Source organism: Loxodonta africana, chromosome 15 (assembly GCF_030014295.1).
Source record: "Loxodonta africana isolate mLoxAfr1 chromosome 15, mLoxAfr1.hap2, whole genome shotgun sequence".
Taxonomy (NCBI): domain Eukaryota; kingdom Metazoa; phylum Chordata; class Mammalia; order Proboscidea; family Elephantidae; genus Loxodonta; species Loxodonta africana.
In genome coordinates, this window is record NC_087356.1 from 41,819,412 (window position 1) to 41,840,961 (window position 21,550).

Sequence of the window (21,550 nt, forward strand, 5' to 3'; positions counted from 1 at the left end):
CCAGCAAAACTGTCTCTCGAATATGAAGGCAAAATTAGGACATTTCCAGATAAACAGAAGTTTAGGGAATTCATAAAAACTAAACCAAAACTACAAGAAATACTAAAGGGAGTTCTCTGGTTAGAAAACCAATAATATCAGCTATCAACCCAAGACTAGAAGCAGGACAGAACAACCAGATGTCAACCCAGGAAAGGAAATCACAAAAATAAATCAAGATAAAAAAACACTCAAAAGAGGCAAACAGTGATGCCATTATGTAAAAGGAGAGAACATTAAAACAATAAGAGGGACTAAGAAATGTAGTCATAGATCTTTCATATGGAGAGGAACTCAAGGTGATATAAAGAAATAAAAGTTAGGTTTAAACTTAGAAAAATAGTGGTAAATATTAAGATAACCACAAAGGAGACTAACGATCCTACTGATTAAAATAAAGTACAAGAAAAAAATACTCAGCAAAAACAAAATCAACAACAATGATTAAGAGGAAAAGACAATATATAAAGATAAACTACTCAGTGCAAAAAATTAAGTGGAAAAAGAAGTTGTCAACAACACACACAAAAAGACATCAAAATGACAGCACTAAACTCATACCTATCCATAATTATCCTGAATGTAAATGGACTAAATGCACTATTATAGAGACAGAGAGTGGCAGAATGGGTTAAAAAAACATGATCTGTCTATATGCTGCCTACAAGAGACACATCTTAGACTTAGAGACACAAACAAACTAAAACTGAAAGGATGGGAAAAAATATATCAGGCAAACAACAATCAAAAGAGAGCAGGAGTGACAATATAAAATTCTGATAAAATAGACTTTAAAGTTAAATCCACCACAAAGGATAAGGAAGGACACTATATAATGATTAAAGGGACAGTATACCAGTAGGATATAACCATATTAAATATTTATGTACTTTTTGGGGTCTTAAACGTTGGCAAGAGGCCACCTAAGATGCAGCAATTGGTCTCAACCTACCTGGAGCAAAAGAGAATGAAGAACACCGAAGACACGAGGTAACTACGAGCCCAAGAGACAGAAAGGGTCACATAAACCAGAGACTCCATCAGCCTGAGACCAGATGAACTAGATGGTGCCCACCTACAACCGATGACTGCCCTGACAGGGAACACAACAGAGAACCCCTGAGGGAGCAAGAGAGCTGTGGGTTGCAGACCTCAAATTCTCATAAAAAGACTAGTTAATGGTCTGACTGAGAGTAGAAGGACCCCAGAGGCCATGGTCCCCAGACCTCCTGTTAGCTCAAAACAGGAACCATTCCCAAAGCCATCTCTTCAGACAGGGATTTGACTGGACTATGGGGTAGAAAATGATACTGGTGAGGAGTGAGTTTCTTGGATCAAGTAGATACATGAGACTATGTGGGCTGCTCCTGTCTGGAAGGGAGATGAGAGGGCGGGGGGTGGGGGGTGGTCAAGGGCTGGCCAAAGGGACATGAAAATAGAGAATGGAGAGAAGGAGTGTGCTGTCTTATTAGGGAAAGAGCAACTAGGAGTATACAGCAAGGTGTATATAAATTTTTGTATGAGTGACTGACTTGATTTGTAAAAGTTCACTTAAAGTGCAATAAAAATTTTTAAAAAGTACAATTAAAAAAAAGGAAAGAGTTCATATCAAGATCATGCAGTGATTAACAATGATATCTGTATTTCTTGACCTGGAAATATTATTGTTAAATGAACAGAAAGGTTACAAAACAGCATGTATAGGATGGTCCCACTGGCAGATCTGTATATGTGCACAGAAAGGTCTGGAATGATATATAATAAATAATAAAATGTTAACAGGGATTTGTAGTGGATTTAAATTTTCAGTCTTTAATCAGGTGGGTATAAATGGAACTGTCTTTATTTCTGTATAATTGAACTCATCCTGACTTATGAGCCTTCAAAACTTCTCCGTTTCCTTTTGAAGGGAGCTCAGGCCCTTGTTTAATACTCCTTCCCTTTTCCCTGGGAATGTTTACAAATTACCCTGCTGTGAGGAGAGATGTCTGTCCGCTGCTGTCCCTGGTGGTCCAGGCCTCCGCTGAGGTGTCACTGGTGTTACCTGGCCTCACCCTTCTTGTGCCAGCATGGGCTACACAGGCCTGGTTTCTGTCATCTCAGGATCCATGGACTCTGGCACTGCCTTGTTCCCAACCCTGGGCTCTTTGTTCGGAGCCACTACTGACCGTCTCTTGGTGGTGGGGTGTGGTTTTTCTTCTACACCGTGCTGGAGACCTGGTTTCTGTGATGCAGTCCTCGGATCTGTCTGCCTAGGCACCTCCATAAGCTGTTTATTCACCCCTTCTGGTGTCAAGGTTTCCCTGAGGGAACAAGTGCTCCCTGTTCTTGGGCCGTAATTAACTTGGGGCCTCTCTTCCCCTAACTTGCTCTGGGGGGCGCAGGATGCTGGGTGTTTCCCAGGGGCCTTCTGAGTCTCGGCTATGACCAAAACACAAAAACAAAACAGAACCCGCCCCAAAAAACCACCAAACCCTGCTGTAGAGTCGATTGCAGAGCCTAGAGGGCAGAGCAGAACTGCCCCATAGGGCTTCCAGGAAGCAACTGGTGGATTCAAACTGCCAACATTTTTTTTTTTTCTTTTTTTATTGTGCTTTAAGTGAAAGTTTGCAGTTCAGGTTAGTTTCTCATACAAAAATTTATATACACATTGTTATGTGACCCTAGTTTCTCTCCCTATAATGTGATAGCACACTCCTCCTTTCCACCCAGATTTCCCGTGTTCATTCAACCAGCTCCTGTCCCTTTCTGCCTTCTCATCTCGCCTCCGGACAGGAGCTGCCCATTTAGTCTCATTATGTACTTGAGCTAAGAAGCACACTCTTCACCAGTATCGTTTTATGCTTTATAGTCCAGTCTAATCTTTGTCTGAAGAGTTGTCTTTGGAATGGTTTCAGTTCCGGGGTAACAGAGATTCTGGGGACCATGTCTTCCGGGGTCCCTCCAGTCTTAGTCAGACCATTAAGTCTGGTCTTTTTAAGTGAATTTGAGTTCTGCACCCCACTTTTTCTCTTGCTCTGTCAGGGATTCTGTTGTGTTGCCTGCCAGTGTGGTCACTGGTGGTAGCAGGGCACCATTTAGTTCTTCTGGTCACAGGCTGATGGAGTCTCTGGTTTATGTGGCCCTTTCTGTCTCTCTGGCAAATATTTTCCTTGTGTCTTTGGTGTTCTTTATTTTCCTTTTCTCCAGGTGGGTTGGGACCAACTGATGTATCTTAGATGGCCACTCACTAGCTTTTAAGACCCCAGTCACCACTCACCAAAATGGGATGCAGAACATTTTCTTAATAAATTTTATGCCAGTTGACCTAGATGTCCCCTGAAACCATGGTCCCCAGATCCCTGCCCCTGCTACTCTGTCCCTCAAAGTGTTTGGTTGTATTCAGGAAACCTCTTAGCTTTTGATTTAGTCCAGACTACCAACCTTTTGGTTAGCAGCTGTAGCTCTTAACCACTGTGCCACCAGGGCTCCCAGGTATGACCACTTCCTTTTAATTCTTTCCTCCCACCTGCTGGTCAACTCTTAATCTCCTTTTGAGTGAAGCCTCCTCTTCTGTTATAAGGCACTCATTCCCGCTTTCATTTTTTGCAATAAACTAGTAACGCTTCTCTTCCTTCAGGCTTTGCCTCTCCAGCCAAACTTTTTTTTTTTAATTTAAAACACACTTTTCTCTCAGATACCTGGATCTCGTAATTGAAACAATGGTTTTCAAGACAATAGTCTGGCATAGATTTACCAAAGTGTGCTTGAAAGTTTGAAATCAGAAGTCAAATATTTGACTCTTTTCAAAATATACAGCCTACTATAGCTGTCCCCTGGGAGTGGTAGGATTATGGTGATTTCTACTATTTTTTTGGGGGGCAATAAACATGTATTTCTTTTATAAAAAGAAATAGGTTGACAAAAATTATTTCATAAATAAAGGGATACTTCCAGACATTTGGAAACCCTGGTGGCATAGTGGTTAAGTGCTACAGCTGCTAACCAAAAGTTCAGCAGTTCGAATCCACCAGGTACTCCTTGCAAACTCTATGGGGGCAGATCTACTCTGTCTTATAGAGTCACTATGAGTTGGAGTCAACTTGATGGCAATGGGTTTGGTTTAGGTTTTTTTTGGTCCAAACATTTAGGTCTTTAACTCTAAAGGCTTATTTTTTTGTTGTTGATTTTGATTTTTGGCACCCTAATAACCTCACAGAGTCCCTGTGTAGCACAAACAGTTAACACGCTCAGTTGCTAACCAAAAAATTGTCAGTTCAGCTCCACCAAGAGGCACCTTAGAAGAAAGGCCTGGAGATCTACTTCTGAAAAACCAGCCATTGACAAATATTGTATAAGACCACTATTATAAGATCTTGAGAAATAGTATAAACTGAGAAGAACACGTACTTTTGTGGTTACGGGAGGCGGGGGAGGGAGGGTGGGAGAGGATTATTTACTGATTAGTTAGTAGATAAGAACTACTTTAGGTGAAGGGAAGGACAATACTCAATACACGGAAGGTCAGCTCAACTGGACTGGTCCAAAAGCAAAGAAGTTTCTGGGATAAACTGAATGCTTCAAAGGTCAGCGGAGCAAGGGTGGGGGTTTGGGGACTATGGCTTAAGGGGACTTCTAAGTCAATTGGCAAAATAATACTATTATGAAAACATTCTGCATCCCACTTTGAAATGTGGTGTCTGGGGTCTTAAATGCTAACAAGCGGCCATCTAAGATGCATCAATTGGTCTCAACCCACCTGGATCAAAGAAGAATGAAGAACACCAGGGTCACACGATAACTATGAGCCCAAGAGACAGAAAGGGCTACAGGAACCAGAGACTTACATCATCCTGAGACCAGAAGAACTAGATGGTGCCCAGCCACAACCGATGACTGCCCTGACAGGGAGCACAACAGAAAACCCCTGAGGGAGCAGGAGAATAGTGGAATGCAGACCCCAAATTCTCATAAAAAGACCAGACTTAATGGTTTGACTGAGACTAGAGGAATCCCAGCAGTCATGGTCCCCAAACCTTCTGTTGGCCCAGGACAGGAACCATTCCCGAAGACAACTCATCAGACATGGACAGGACTGGACAACGGGTTGGCGAGAGATGCTGATGAAGAGTGAGCTACTTGTATCAGGTGGACATTTGAGACTGTGTTGGCATCTCCTGTCTGGAGGGGAGATGGGAGGGTAGAGAGGGTTAGAAACTGGCAAAACTGTCACGAAAGGAGAGGCTGGAAGGGCTGACTCATTAGGGGGAGAATAAGTGGGAGTATGGAGTAAGGTGTATATGAGCTTATATGTGACAGACTGACTTGATTTGTAAACGTTCACTTAAAGCTCAATAAAAATTATTAAAAAAACAAACAAACAAAAAAAAACCAGCCATTGAAAACTCTGCACAGTTCTACTCTGACACATATGAGGGTGCCATGAGTTGGAATCAACTCAATAGCAACTGATGGTGGTGCTCCCCTAACAGTGAGTAGTCTCTTTGGTGAAGGTGGGGGGGTAACAGGTGAGGGTTTAGGTGAAAACAGCTGGAAGGGGGAGTGGAGATGGGGCTTCTCTTTCCCTGTCAAGCCAAAAGAGCTCCAGTGAGGCAGGCCTCCAGCCAGCAGACTTCAGGGTGAGGCTGTGGCTCCTGTAGAACCTTAAAGGGCAGTGTCTTTTTCTTTTTAGTACAAGAAAACAGGATTTTATTAATGTTGTTCCAGGCGTTGCCTTATATAGGAATTGGTCTGTAGAATGTACAACCCCATGAGCTTTGAGCCGATAAATCATGGCAGAAATAGAATCACTGGAATTTTGAAGAAGAAGTGGAAGTCCACCTTACAAAAAAATAAAGAGAAAATCCCTTTTATGTCTTAATAAAGAGGCAGTTCTCAAGCAGCAGAATATTTAAAATACTAGAATCTGCCCAACCACCTTCCCATCACGCTCACTTGAACACTGCAGTATCTACCATGCCAGACAGGTCCTGACTTTTGAAAGAAGCTTCATTTAAGAATTTCCTATGTCAAAGCTGGTAATAGGAAACCCAAGGCTGAGAAGAGAGAGTGTTGACATGTTGTGGGGTTGTCGCCAATGTCATAAAAAATATGTGCACTGTTTAATGAGAACCTAGTTTGTTTTGTAAACCCTCATCTAAAGTACAATAAAAAAAAAAGAATTTTCTATGCCTATCTTAGTGTTTTGTTTCCATTTTTTATTCTCCTGAATTTTGAACTTCATAAAAATGTTAACAAAATAATTGTAAAAGCCAGTATCCTGAGTACATTGGTGTTGGTGAGAGGTGGGGCCCGGCTTCTACCCTGTTGGACTCTTTGGACCAGGGAAGAGCTGTGTGGATGTTCTTCCTCAGCGCAGCCCCAGAGAGGCTGTGGAGCTGGGCTGGGCTTCCTCAGTGTGGTGTGAAGGCTGGGCCGCGGCTGGATGCCCCTCTCTCCGACCTCCTCCAGAAGGCCCTGGCTGTGACTCACACCAGGGGATGAGTGTCTCAGGTTTCTGCGCTGTGGTTAGAAATAAGATAGACGAGGCCAAGACGGGACTGAGGCCTGGGCCCACTGGTTTAAAGCCATTTTGAGGAAAGGGGGTGTGGAGGGTGGAGTGCTCTCCGTGTGGGCAGTGGGCAGGGTAGAGTGAGATTGAGGAGGAGCCTTGTTGGGATGTTGAGAGCTCGAGACGACTTGGAGACCATGTCACTCAGCTCCTCCTTTGCAGCTGAGGAAAATGAGGGCCAGAGAGGGGACCGTGCTTCTTGCCTAGGGACACACAGCTAGTTGATGGGAGAGTTGGGACCAGAGCCTGGGCCTCCAGTGCCAACCCGCTGCTCTCTGTCTCAACAGGGAAGGAAGGCCCAGCAGTTCTTGGTGCTGGGAGTCCTGGGCAAATAGGACTGCCCTGAGACTCCTGGATCAGGCAGCCTGGGCAGCTCCCCACCCTTGGGCCCCCCAGCTGTCTTTGGTGGGGGGAGGGGTAACATTAAATTAGTCCCTCAGATGGGTCTGAGTTGAGTTTTCCTGGGTCCTCTCTTCTCCTTCTTCTCTCTGACAGGAGTTCCAGAACCAGGGCTGGGCTTCCTCCCCATCACATGCAGGCCCCACCCCATCTCTCTGCCCTCACCAGCGCTTACCTGGCACAGCTTTGGCTTCGTGTTCTCATCAGAAGTCAGGGCTGAAGACGCACTGGAGAGGGCTGAGCATGGTTGCACACGCCCCCAGGTTCTGTCCGTGAGACAGCAGGAGGGCTGGAGGCCTTGGCTCCCTCAGCACTCCCCACCCCCAGCTCTCAGGAGGATAAGAAGCTCCTCTGGGAAGGGCCGCTTTCACTCCACCTGCCGCCTGGTGGCACTCTGGCTGTGACCTCCTAGACCCTTAAGGCTACCGCCTGGGACTATGGGTCTTCTAGGGGTAGGATGCTTGCCCCAGAACTCCCACTTCGTACCCCTCCCACCTGCCCAGCACTCACTGGTCTGTGAACACACCCTCATCCCATAATGTACATCAAACCACACTTCTTACGGCTGCCCCTCCCTTCCCAAACTCTTCATTCTTTTGTGACTTTCTCTTTGCCCCTCAGAGACTGCCCTTCCTATATTAACACAGTGCTGGAGAACACCTCCAAGTTCCGGGCCTGCACATCTGGGCAATGCCCTGAACCCAGGGGATCAGGGCTTCTGAAATCATGGACCAGAGAGGGTGGGGGCCCTGGGAGCTGAGGACAGTCCTAGGGTCAGATGGGAGGGGCAGGTATACCTGGCAGGTGGTTTGGGCATCCCAGCCCCTGGACATCAGGATCAGCAGCTGGGGTGTGTGTTCCTTCACAAATTGCTCACACTGAGGAAGGAGACAGACACACATATGTGGGGGGAACTCAGATCAGTTTCACAACTCCCCTGCCTTGTGGCCCTGGCCTCCCCACTTATCTGGGTCACCCAGGGTTCCCTTTCCTGACCGTATTTATAGGTCCAACCATCAGTCCCATTGGCCAGTCCTAGCTGTAAGTAGGACTCTGAGCTGAGCCATCAGAAGACTCTGGTAGTGGCTGTCCAGAACATTCTGTTAAGGATTCCGAGACAATGTGATAGAGTGCTGGGATCGATTAGTGATGCCTGCCATGGTGTGAGAACAGTATCAGTATGTGTGCCATCTATTTGCCATCTGTGCTGTAGACAATACCTTACAAAACAAGTAGAACACAATGGGCTATACGGGGTGTTCAGGGGCCTAGGGTGGAAGTGCTGAGTGGGTGGGTACTATGAGTTCTGAGTCCAGAAAGACAGCATGAGCTGGAGCAGTCAGGGAAGGCTTCGTGGAGGAGGGCGACTGAATCGGACTAGAAGAAGCAGCAGAATTTGCACAGTGGCAAGGGAGGGCACTGTACCATGCTCAGGTGTGAATGAGCTGGGGTGGCTGAAGTGGAGGGTGTCTGTTGGAAAAGCTGTGACACTGCAGGTGAGGGATTTAAAACCCAGGTGGAGGGGCAGAATCTTAGCCCCTGCTCTGCCCTGGGATTTCAGTGCTAGAAGGAACCTTAAAGTTCACCTGGCCTTTGAGAGCTGATGTGATGGACGGTGAGGAGCCCTGAACGTTCTTGAGGAGAGCACCACGCAGTGAGGTGCATTTTAGGAGAGAGATCACAGGCTGGCCTCAGAGTGCAATCTTACTTGATGCAAGGAATTTACTGTCATGGACTCTGAGTGTTGGGGGGACCCTAGGCCTCAAGCCCTGCCCTCTCCTTTTGCAGGTGGCTTGTTTTTTTGTTTTTTTTTTTTTGTGGGCTGGAATAGGATGGGGACCCTGGACGGAAGGCCAGGCACTCTCACAGCTCCAGTAGGCCTGGTGTTACTTATCCCCGACAGAGAAGCACGTCCTCAGTCTCCCTGGCTCCACGTGGAAGCTCTGCTGGCCCTCCAGAACCCCCAGTCCTTTCTCCAGAGCAACTCTGACCCTTAGCACATTTTGCCCTAGATTACAGTACTACCGTTGTCTGACCCACATCCTGTTTGCCTGCCTATAAGCTCCTCAGGGGGAGGGACCAGCCCATTCTGTGTGTCTCCCGCTGGGCAGCCTTTCCCAGTCTCCACACTGCACCCGAGACCCCCTGTGTGTCTGTCCCGCACCTTTTGCCTGTCCAGCCAGGTGCTTTGGCAGGCCTGGAGCATCGCCTGCGGTGTGGCCTGCTCTGTGCTGTTTCTGGCCTGGGAGGTCACAGACACACAGAGGTGGCACTCAGAGTCTTGCGGCAGCCATTCTCCCGGCAGGGACTCCAGAGAAGCGAGGGCTACAGAGAAAAAGGTCCAGGCAATCTTGTCCTCAGGGCATTGCAGAGGGACCAGGAGAGGGCTGTGCGGGTCCAGGGAGCGGACAAGGAGAGTGGGCAGTAGGCAGGGGTTGGGGGCTCACCTGGGCCAAAGCTGTCCACGCTGGAGCACTGGAGGACGAGGCCACAGACCAGATGGGGCAGCACACGGCCCAGCAGGGCGTCCAGCAGGATGATGGTGTAGCGCTCAGCCAGGCACTGGCAGATGCCACCAACCACCAGGGGCACCACGTGGCAAACCTGGGCCACAGCCACGGCCAGCACACCCTGGGGCAGGGGCAGACAGAGGGCAGAGTGGGACCTTCGCTTGGCCAGGAGCTGGCTGGGCATTTTGTAGACCCTCCTTCATCCCCTTCCATGAGGGAGAATTATGCTGTTTTACAAATAAGGAAACTGAAGGCCAAAGAGTCCAGGTGCCTTGCCTGGGATCACTAAGCAAGTGTAGGATTTGGGCCTTGGACCCAGGCAGTCTGACCCCAAAGGCTGTGCAATCCCTGCTTGACTCTGGGGTCTCTGAAAGGGGTGGTTGGAGCCCAACCTCCTCACACTGTACCCAGACAGATGGGCATCACCAAGGCACACAGGAGCCTGGGCAGAGCCAGAACTGGGACCTGTGTCTCCCAGTTCCTGACCCAGACTTGGTCTACCTCCCCAGAGGTGGGTTAGCTCCTAGCTGTCGGGTCCCTGGGTGGTACAAACAGTTAACACGTGCACTGCTAACTGAAAGGTTGGAAGTTTGAGCCCACCCAGAGAACATCAGAAGAAAGGCTTGGTGGTCCACTTCCAAAAAACCAGCCATTGAAAACCCTACAAAGCACAGCTCTACTTTGACACACATGAATCGGAGTTGACTCCACAGCAACTTTTTTTGTTTGTTTGTTTGTTTATGGCTCCTGGAGCCAACGCGTCCTTGGTCTCAGGAGGCCCCCACAGGAAGCCAGAAGTTTCCCCACCCGGCCCTGATTCCAAACCCAACCTCTGAACTGAAGGGCAAGAGAGGAGTGGAAAGCACACAGGTTCATTCCTTCACAAATTTATCCACTCAATCAATTTTCATAAAGGACCTACCACACGGGCTGGCATTGGCCCTGCCCCTGCTCATAGCCCTTGGCTGCCCAACAATGCCAAGGAGGTTGAGGTAGGATTGGGCACAGGGAAGCCTGTTTCTCTGGGTTGTGATACTTTCCATCACCAGATGAACCCACCTACTTGCATGGGAACCCACACTCTGCTACTCTGGATGAAGGGTCCTTCTTTTGTCCCCTTGTGCCCAGGCCCACCCCATTGCTGCCACCTTCACAGGTGCTTCACTCATGGTTATTACCTGTCTCCTGTCTCATTACCTCCTCCTTTCTGCCCATTGGTCCCATTGGCCTGTGAACATGCTGAAATAGCTTTTATTTTTAAAATACCTCACCCATCTTTGCTACCCTTTGCAGAAAAACTTCTTGAAAGAGTTGTAGATACTTACTGCTTTCCTCCTTCCCCTCCCATTCTCACCTTGCCCACTCCATTTGGACTTCTGTCCCCACCACTCCTCTAAAACAGCCCCCATCAATGTCACCAACAACCTTTGCTCTGAAGACTTATCATGCTTTGTCTCTCAGTAGATTTCAGCCCCATAGTGATTCCCTTCTTCTAGTAACACTTACTTCTCTTGGCTTCTATGACACCATGCCATGGCATCCCCCACTTCACTGGCTGCTCCTCCTCAGGCTCTTTCATTGACCTTTGCTCTGCTTGACAGGCTGCCCTGGGCCTCCTTCTCCATCCTTCCCACGCTCTGTCCCTGGGTGATCTTACCCACTCCGCTGAATTTAGGTATTTCTATACCCACTGAAGGATCTGTGGTGGCGCAGTGGTGAACAACTTGGCCGCTAACCAAAAAGTCAGCAGTTCAAATCCACTAGCCACTCCTTAGAAACACTGTGGGACAGTTCTACTCTACACTATGGGGTCTCTATGAGTTGGAATGTACTCGATGGCTATGGTTTATATTCATTGAAAGGAGGCCCTGCTGGTGCAGTGGTTAAAGCTCTTGGCTGCTAAATGAAAGGTTGGTGGTTTGAACCCACTAGCTCCAGGGGAGAAAGATATGGCAGTCTGATTCCATAAACGTTACAGCCTTGGAAACTATGGGGGAGTTCTTACAGTCGCTATGAGTTGGAATTGCCTTGATGGCAATGGGTTTGGGTTTTTTATAGCCATTGAAAACATTACTGAGCACAGTTCTACTCTGACACACATGGGGTCGCCATTAGTCGGAATCTATTTGACGGCAACTGATTGACTATAGACGATGACTCTCAAAGTGATACCTCTGGATCTGACCTCTCCCTCGAAGCTCAGGTATTCAACTCTCTCCTTGACATCCTCTCTTGCGTGCCACATAGGCATCTCAAACTTCACGTAGACGGGAGAGAGCTCTTCATTTTTCTGCCCAAACCTGTTTCTTCTTAAGTTCACCAATCTCATGCGGTGGCTGATCGATCAAGCCAAAGTCCATAGAGTTATCATGGGTTCCTCTTGTCTTCACTCCCTGTGTCCAATTTAACACCAAGTCCCATTGAGTCCACCTTCCAAACATATCCCCAGTCCTCCCATCAGGATCCATTTCCTCTACCACTTCCAGCTCTCATTTTGATTACAGCGGCAATCTTCCAATTAATCTCCTTCCTTCGTCCTTGCCTCCTGCCTACCTAATCCATTCTTCAGCCCTCAGGAAAATGCTCTTTCTAGAGTGTAAATCAGAGTATTTGCCCCTCTGCTTGGAAGCTTTCCATAGCTGTACATTGCATTTAGAATAAAATTCAACATTTCTTAACTCAGCTTACAAATTTCTAAAAGGCTCAGCCCTCTCTGGTCTCTCCTTTGGCCACTCTTCTAGTGGCCCACCTGATCTAGTCACACTGGCCTTCTTTGTTCTTCAAGTTTGCTAAGTTCATTCTTGATGTAGGCCCTTTGCATGCTGGGGCCTCGTTGTCCTCTAGGTCTCAGCTTAATTGCCACCACCTCAGAGAGTTTCCCTAAAACCAGCCAAGTCCTCAGTTGCTACCCATCACCTCATACTGTTTTAATCCTTTGCTCAGCACTCTTCAGTATCTGAACAGTGTCTCCCCACCTTCAGGGTAAGTTTGGGGAAAGCAGGTACCTCATCTGCTGCTGGGAGCCCTCAGTGACCAGGCGGTTTGCAGGACCCCATCTGGGAAGGGCTGATGGAGCAAGGCCTTTCCTCATTTGGGCCTCATTGCAGGCAGGGCAGCCCTGGGCTGTCAGCCCACTGGGTGATGGCCCCTACAGGTCTGGAAGACTCAAGTTGGGTGCGGGCAGGGGTGGGAAGTCCAGCCGTGGAAGTTCTCCTTTTGAAAATTAAACAACTTTTCTACAGAGACAACTGGGGATTCTTCTGCATCAGATGGTGGGCTCCTAGATGGGAAGGCTGGGCCTTATCCAGTTTTACACTTCCACACCTAGCTTAGTGCCTGGCATATACCAAAAAACAAAACAAAAAAACAAAAAAAACCCAAACCAATTACCATTGAGTCAATTTCGACTCATAGCAGCTCTACAGGACAGAGTAGTACTGCCCAATAGGGTTTTCAAGGCTGAAATATTTATGGAAGCAGAGTGCACATCTTTCTCCCTTGGAGCAGCTGGTGGGTTTGAACCATCCACCTCCCATGGCACAGTGGCAGAGTGGTTAAGTGCTCGGCTGCTAACTGAAAGGTTGGCGGTTGGAATCCATACTTTGTTCCTTGGGAGAAAGATGTAGTAGCCTACTCCCATAAAGGTTAAAAAAAAAAAAAAAAAACCTGTTATGGTCGAGTCGAGTTGACTCATAGCATTCCTACAGGACAGGGTAGAACTGCCCCATAGGGCTCCAGGGTTCACTCTTGGAAACGCTATGGGGCAGTTCTACTCTGTCCTATAGGGTCTCTATGAGTCGGAATCAACTGGACGGCTATGGAGTGATGGTAATGCTCATTGAATGAACATTCAACGAGGCACCTCCTGAGCCTGAGCCTCATCCCTAGAGTCCTGTGGGTGGGGCTGTGCACAAATTGCTCCCTCCTAGTTGCTGATGGTGCAGTGGTTAAAAGCTTGGCTGCAAACGAAAGGGTCGGCAGTTCGAATCCACCAGTTGCCCCTTGGAAACCCTATGGGACAGTTCTACTCTGTCCTGTGGAGTCACTATGAGTCGGAATTGTCTCGAAGGCAATGGGTAATGGGTAGTTGCTGGAAGCCAGCTAGGTGTGGGGGTGTATGGGGAAGGGGCAGCTGCTGGGGCCCTGCTGAGCTCCGTGTGGCCCTGGACCCCTCACCTTGGGAATCGCAGCTTGGACCCTGTTGACTAGAGTCCGGCAGAACCAGCATAAGGGTAGGGGGATGGGGAACTGCTGCTTTGAGACATCCTGGGGAGAAAAAATGGGTGGAGGTGGGAGTGAGGGCTGGGAGAAGGTATCTGATGGGGGGGTCCTCCAGGCTCTGCCTTCCCTGCCTTCTCCTTCCCTCCAGGTAGGGACTGGAGCTTCTCACCTCTTCCCCTGCTCTGCCCCAGCCTTCCCTCTCCTCCTGCCCAGTCTCTAATTGGAACCCCAGTGTCTTGGCCACGTCTCTGACCTCCACTGATCCCTACTCTCCCATGGTCAGGGCTTCAAGGGTCCACGTGCTCATGAGCCTTGGCTGTGGCCCTAGCCCTCTGGATCCCCACTATCTAGTGTGAGGGGCTTCTGGCTTTGCTGGGGCCTCACCTGTGTATAAGGCCCAGCTCCCCTCTGGAGGGTCCCGGGCAGCACAGGGTGGACCAGATTGTCCAGCAGGGGATCCAGCAGCTGTGGCTCCTGCCCTGGCTCAGCAAGCCTGGGTTTGCACAGGCCCAAGTGCTCACACAAGGCCTTTGGGTTCTAGGGTGCAATACAGGGTCAGGATGGAGGATAGTTGAAGAAGGAAGGGAGCTCCACTCCTGCTCAGACTTGCCCCAGGGCCTCAGGGTCTAGGCTCCGTCTTTGGGTCTGGAAATGTGGGGAGCTGGCTGGGCCGGGGAGCTGTGGTTTAGGGATCAGGGGTGTTGGGGAGACAAAAGGCAGAGATGGGCTGTGTGGGGACTTTGGGACAAGTGTCTATGAATGCGCTTGAGCACGAGGTTGTATGTCTGTGAGAAGGAAAAGTTTAAACAGGTGTGTGTTTGTATGTGTGAGAGCGTAACGACGTGAGTGGGCAGGTATGGGTTTTGTGGCTGGCGTATGCCTATCAGTGTGTGTGACTGTTTGTACGCGAGCAGGCCACTGTGTGCAGCTGAGCAGGTGGGACTCTGCCTGGGGTGCCTGGTTGAGGGGCACTCAGCTTCCTGGACACGTTGTGGGCAGAGTCTCTGTGTATGCGTGCGTGTGGCAGGGGTGGGGTGCCATGGGGGGGGCATGGAAAAGTTCCCATGGCCTCACAATCTGGCTCTGGAAGTAGCTGATGACCAGTGGATAATACAAGTCGAGTGCATGGTGGCACCGGGGCACGAGCAGCTTCAGAGGGAGGACGTCACACTGGTGCTCCAGGAACCTCCGAATTGTGTCCTAGGAGGTTAGGTGGAGAGGGACAGAGAGGAGGATGGGAGGACACGGTCAGCCCACTCTCTCTGAGGTCTGCCCTGCCTGAATCCTTGGATGCAAGGCCCTCACCAGGCAGTCTGACTACCACTCCCCAGGATACTGGAATTCAGAGAGCGCCAAGGGGTTAAGGAGTTGCCCTCAGGAGACATCATCTCTGGCTGTGCCGTTGAGCTCACCCCCAGGTCCCTCTTCCGGCCAGGGGGTTCCTGGAGTCCCAGATGAACCCGGACCTTACCCTGGGCCAGGAAGTGCCTCCTTTAGGATGCTAAACTCTCCCCCTGCTCTGTCTTGGCTCCCAAATCTCACCCAGGATCTGGGCCTCGTTACCTGGAAAATGGCCTCCTTGGTCATCTGGGTGAGGATACGGACGATGTCCTCACACTCCTGGCACAGTTCATCCTTGGAAGGGGACCCAGGGTGGGGGCACATGAGTGGGGAGTATGCTCCCAGCACCAGCCCAAGTGGGTGAGCTGCTCTCAGCAGAGGGTGAAAGGCACAGGTAGCTGCCTACTGTCCCATCCCATCCCATTCTGTCCTGTTCCATCCCATACTGTCCACCCCACCCCATCCTGTCCCATCCCCTACTGTCTTATCCTATCCCATCCCGACCTGTCTCATCCCATCTCAACTCATCCCGTACTATCCCCTCAGGCCCATCAAGGGTCCACCTAGTACCCTCCATCCAGTCCCCCAGCCCCTGTGTGACTTTAATTGGTACTCACGGCTCCCACATGTCCCCAGACTTCCTGTAAGCAGTGCCCCAGGGCTCCACACTGCAATGCTTGTTCCAGGCTTTGGCACCAGAACTCAGGACCCCGGGCACAGGCCAGGGATGTGGAGTTCCCGACAGCTGCTGCTTGAGGCAAGAGCAGCCTTCTCAGTCTAGATCTAGGCCAATCTCAGCACCCCGACCTGACCTAACTCTCAAACCCAACTGTATAGGAACTGGGACTCATGACTGTTAAACCTGCTGGAGTCAGACAGCTTTGGGTCCCACCTGTTCCAGCTGTGTGATCTTGGACAAACCCTGGAGCCTCTCTGAGCCTCAACTTCCTCATCTTTAAACTGGGGATACAGCACAGACTTGGGGGTAATGCCTGGTACAGAGCCTGCACTCAGTGGGTGGTGGAGATGGCTATGAAGCTTCTCTCTGCACCTGCCTCAGGTGGAAGGAAGGTGAAGAGGGGCTGGGAACACTCACCAGTGCCTGGGCCACAGAGTGTGGGCAGCAGCAACAGCCATGGCAGCAGGTGTGACTTGGCCATGACACCTCCACAGACTGAGTGCCCTGCCTGGGGCAGGGGCCCTTATAGCTGGGGACGATGGTGTCGGGTAGGGCCCTGTGGGAGCAGCAGCCACCTTAGTGTTTGCCTTTGCCCTGGAGAGCCCTCCAGTGGGTTTGATCCCACCTCTTCCCAGCAGTGACCCTCTTGCCTCCCTCCCCCTTGTCTTCTGACTGGTGCCCTGTTCCTGTTCCCTTTGACCCCCGTCCTAACTCTCATGGGGCTGGGACTCCTGGCTCTCTCCAATCCAGGTGCTTTTGAGCCTTCACATTTGGTCCCCTCTCACTCTCTGGGTGTGAGAGGGAAGCTGGGGCAGGGCCAGGGGCAGAGTGCCCCCTCCCACCCCTCAAGCCAGGACTCCTGGGCCTCCTCTGCTCTTGAGCAATGCTCTTAAGAGGTTCCTGCCTGGCTCTTGACCCAGGGAGAGCACCGGAAGGGCAAGGCCAGGACCCTCATGGGGCACCTAACCCACCCCCTCTTCACCTTTTCCCCCGGAAAATCTCCTGGTTCTGTGGACACATGGTTTGCATTAGTCAGAGAGCTGTTACATGAAAACAAAGAAAAGACAAAATACCCCAAGAGTCTGAGACATGGGTGTGAAGGCTCTTGGACAGCTCTGTCCACAGGGTGCTGCTCATGCACCCCTTCAGGCCTAGGGACCTGTCAGGGTAGGGGCTGCGGCATAGCTAATGGTTCAACCAGGCTCCCAGGGCTGGAGGAAGCATCCCTCCTCTACAGCTGCAGACGTGCCCAGGCCAGGCCCCACTGGGCAGGGCATCCTGGGGAACAAGCCCACTGCCTGACCCCAGCCATAGGCAGACCCCCTCCAGTGGAGGAGCAGAGCATTGGCTGGTTCTCATTGTCTTGGAGATCCATTTATTGAGGGAGTCCCCTTCCTAGGGGAGGTTCACAGGCCTCCACAATCCAGGAAGCATTCCAATTCTCTCAGGGTGTTTGGGGCAGGAACTGTTATCGTGAAGAAAAAATTGGACACAGGATGGTTAAGCAACACACTTGAGGCCATGTAGGAATTCATGCAGTTTCCATTGGCCCCAAGCCTTTGTCAGTACGACAAACACAGTTGCCATTGTGAGAGTTGATGAAGAATGCCTATAAATGTCAGACCAAAGATTGAGAACCCAGTGACTTACCTACCACCTTAGGAAGGTGGAACTGGAATGTGCTTGTAATTTAGTAAGTGGAAGGCGGGTCAGCCAAATTGTATTTGACTTGGATACAATTGGGACTGACTGGGCAGTAGAACAGGGATCTGTGGATGGCTGCAGTCAGGACTGTATTGGGCAGGATAGTCTAACCTCTGTGTCTTAGTTTCCTTGTTCTGCTGTAACAGAAATAACACAAGTGGGTTGGCTTTAAAGAACATGAATTTATTTTTTCACAGTTTTGGAGGCTAAAAATCTAAAGCAGGGTCTTGGTCATGACAACTCCTTCCTTGTAGATAATCCTCATGTGGCATCTTCCTTCCCTGTGTGTGTCTAATTAACTCTTTTTATAACTCGGAAGTGATTAGATTTAGAATCCATGCTACTTGGATATGATCAAGTTAACATAACAAAGAAAACTCTATTTCCAAACAGGATTATATCTACAAGTATAGGGGTTCAGACAGATAGGGTTAACTGTGCTGGCGGAACAAAAGAGCTGTTAAAAGATTACCATCTAGAAGTTGGGTAAACAGGAACCACACCCTGTCAACATTAGATAAGGTTGAAACAACCCAGGAATTACTATCTCCTTTTTAGTGCTTTTCTAGTCCTTTCCCCCTTTATAGGCTCCTGCATACTCAGAAGAACGAAGTATGACAGCTGTTTAACCTTCCTTAGCCCTCCAAAGATGGAAATGTAGTGCCAAAGATCAGTGTGCTTGCACTATATCCCATAATAAGTGATGCCAAGGGCTGCCAAGAGGACTCCATCTTGAATATCAACAGGTTGCATCTTGGAATTCAGATGTGCGCACAACCTAATTAACATGCACTGCCATTCTGAGAAGTCCCCGTCCCTTGATAGAAGCCCACTAAATATTCTTTACTCTCTTGTCTCCATCTAACCCATATAAGCCCTAGCCTTGCTTCCCTTTTCAAGTCAACTTAGTCCCCTGCTGACTCCTTTTGCTTGACTCAAGCAAAATAAAGCTTGCTGAAGATAGTTTGTCTTTCGCGTGTATTCTTACTTGGGAAAAGACAAGGACCCTTTGTGTCATATTGGTGATTGGTAACAGGGTTAAGATTCCAACATGTATTTTGGGGGACACAATTTAACCTACAGTACTCTGTAAAAACTTGTTGCCGTCGAGTGGATTCTGACTCATAGTGAGCCTATAGGACAGAGTAGAACTGCCCCATGGGGTTTCCAAGGAGCAGCTGGTGGGTTCGAACTGCCAACCTTTTGGTTAGCAGCTGAGCTCTTAACCACTGCGCCATTACAGCTTCTCAAATCTCAGTGGCTTGACACAATACATGTTGACTTCTCTGTCAGGGCACAGTGCAGAGCAGATTGGACTTAGGGAGGAGGCTGCAGTCCATACAGTCATCAAGCGACTAAAACTCCTTCTTCTATCAGCTCTGCCATCTCCCAGGACTATGTATTTATGTGTAGTTTTCTAGGCATAGGGCCCATGACTTCCATCAGATCCTTATAGGGGATCTGTATCTGCAAACTGCTAAGAACTGCTATCTTAAAACATAAAGAAGGAAACACAAAAAGTGAGACACTAGCAGGGCTGCCCTGGTCTTGGCCTGGGAGAGGGCGTCGTGGCTCACTGTCCCTGTGGTGAGCAATCCCTTAACTCTTCTTGCTCTGACGCCACCCTCACAACACAGTTTCTAATTAAACTTTGGCTTCTGTGGGCCAAGATCAGCCTACACTGGCCTGTCTGTACAGGCAGCTTGTCCTTCTGGTCCATCTATTTCTTACTCTAAATGGATAAAGAGACATTCTGCAGAAAAATATAAAAGAAACCTTTTGGTAGCTGCTCCAGGGGCTGAGAGTTTAGTTAACTTGAGATCGTTCACAAGAGATGGCTCCCCTATAGGTGTGTGGACAATGCGCCATTTCTGAGGGTCAGTTCTTGTGACCACACATAGAATACAAGCATCCTGCCTAGCACTGCACCTGCAGCCCACCATAGGTCTATACTGCACAAATCTGCTCTTGCCACACCCCACAGACCCGTATAGAAACTAAAGCCAACCTCACCACATTCCTGGAAAAGGAACCCTCTCCGACTGGTCCTCCGACCCCCTGGCTAGAGCTGACGAGACCAGGGGCAGACACCTGACCCAAAGAGTGTCCATTCATAGGCTGGGTTGAGTCAATTACCCAAAAGCCAAAGTGAAGCTGCATGAGAAAGAAGGTTCATGACCACGAATGCAAAGTGCCCTGGAGCTGCTCTGGTTCACTCCCTGCCAGGGGCCTGGCAGGGCCACTTTTCCTAGACCCCCATGAGATTTCTCTAAGACCTTGCTTTTGTGACAGGATAAAAATTATTGCTGTGGAAATGTGCACTGACTCCCATTAGCCCAGCAAAGAGAATCCCATTATTGCCAACTCAGTACCCCTCCATCTTGTTAGGGTACCCTAGAGGCTGAAGACACCTAATTAATTAGTACTCTGCCACTTATCAAGTCACTTCTAGTCACCTCCCCCGCCATGTCACTCACTTCCCTCAAGTAGTTTTGCAGACTTTCTAGAGAGTTCTTGACAAGTTCAGATCTAACTGGCTCAGAATGGTCAAAGATGACCGACAGACAACCCTAGGCCACCACACGTGCTCAATAACACAAGAGAACTTATGTCAAGGAACCAAAAAACTCATGCCAAGGAGCCAAAATCACCGGAAATACATCATCAGCAGTAGTTGAGCCCATTTCAAAAGAGGAGTGTCCGTCAGCCACTTCCATGCCAAGTCTCAGCCCTGCTTCGTGATAAATAATCAGTAGAAACTATGAATAGTTAAAACTTTCTGATCCTGCCCACCGTTTTTCTCCACCCTTAAATGAATATGTGTAAGTATAAATTGTAAATTGCTCACGCAGATTGGGGAACTCAATCTGAGGTTGATACATCTGAGGTCCCGCTTGTTCGCCTAAGAAATAAATTCTTTTGTCCTCTCAAAACCAGCCTCTGAGAGTTTGGCTTCTTGCATGCTGGGCACGGAACCACTGGTCCGGTTTCAACCTCACCCCGTCCACCATGGAGAGCTTGTTTCTATAAAACCAGTCCTTAGACCGTGTAGAGGGGCAACAAAACTGGCAGAGAAGTACAGGCTCGGAGACGTGGGAAGAGGAAGGAAGAGCTGAAGAGAAGGTTATGTCAACTTAAAACATAGAGAGAGGGAAAGCATGCACGTGAGAGAGAAACAGGCTGAGCTGGAGGTGAGGAATGTTTTGTTTTTCTTTTTGTTGTGGCAAATGTGAGGCTCCAGTGTATGGGATCAGTGAAGTGTTGTCATGTATTATACATTAACATCTGTTTTAAATCCTTTGAAAGGTACAAGTAAAAAAGTGAAGAATGTGTTACTCTTTAATTCCTCTTGTGGTTTTCAGGTGGCATTTCTGTGGCATTGCTGTGAGACTGAACCACCAGGACCTATGACTTTAATAAGGTTACAAATATGTGGCCTCCCTTCTCCCGCCCACACTCTTTTTATTTGAATTTATTTGAATGTACTTTCTGTTTTTGGGGAACTCATGGGAAATGCAAGGCAAATGCCACCGTGGGAGGAGGCCTCTGGGTAGCCTTTCCTAGGACAATTCCTTTTTTAGGTCTTACTTTCTTCCAAACAGGGAATTTCCCTGGGGGGTGAGGGGATGGGGAGGTGGGGAGGGGATGGCAGGGCCCTTGGCAATGAAACAGTTTACAGAGAGCTTTCACTCACTCGTTTGGTCAAAAACTGATTAATGAGCTGGGAGTTGGGAAGAGAGGTCACTGCCCTTGTGGATTTAAGGTCTAGTGGGGGCCACAGACCAGAATTCAGAGTAGGGGCTCTTCCGCAGACCTGGGGAGGGAGAGAAAGAAGACCTCCCCTGCCAAAGGATGGGACAGCTAAGCTGAGTCATAAAGGAAGGATAGAAGTTGGCCTAGTAAAGCGGTGGGGTGGGGCAGGGAAAGTGTTCCAGGCAGTGTGAACAGCCTGTATAAAGCCTTGGTGGAAGAGAGCACGGGGCTGGTATAGGGACTGTTTTGTCCCCAGTTGATGTAGGAGGCAACTGAGCCCCACTTTACGAACAGTGAGCTCAGAACTGCAGGGATCTTAGTGGGGAGTAACTGCTAGCCCCAAATCCCTTGGTC

The 21,550-nt window shown here is 49.2% G+C and overlaps 1 protein-coding gene across 1 annotated transcript; it reads right to left on the reverse strand.

Annotated features, from left to right (window-relative positions):
- Positions 1-6,986: 6,986 nt before the first annotated feature.
- Positions 6,987-16,575, reverse strand: SFTPB (surfactant protein B). The gene is made up of 10 exons (XM_064268806.1): positions 16,157-16,575; positions 15,678-15,805; positions 15,283-15,354; positions 14,794-14,919; positions 14,104-14,256; positions 13,675-13,764; positions 9,436-9,619; positions 9,153-9,313; positions 7,786-7,866; positions 6,987-7,254 (listed from the first exon to the last, which is right to left on the reverse strand). The coding sequence occupies exons 1-10, from the start codon at positions 16,218-16,220 to the stop codon at positions 7,192-7,194; spliced, it is 1,122 nt and encodes a 373-aa protein (XP_064124876.1). The 5' UTR covers positions 16,221-16,575; the 3' UTR covers positions 6,987-7,191.
- Positions 16,576-21,550: the final 4,975 nt, after the last annotated feature.

Excerpts from the sequence above, each read along its gene's own strand:
- SFTPB (XM_064268806.1), bottom strand. The coding sequence starts at position 16,220 with ATGGCCAAGTCACACCTGCTGCCATGGCTGTTGCTGCTGCCCACACTC. Across the intron at positions 14,920-15,282 it reads CCAAGGAGGCCATTTTCCAG|GACACAATTCGGAGGTTCCT; the intron begins GTAACGAGGCCC and ends CTAACCTCCTAG. Across the intron at positions 14,257-14,793 it reads GCTACTTCCAGAGCCAGATT|AACCCAAAGGCCTTGTGTGA; the intron begins GTGAGGCCATGG and ends ATTGCACCCTAG.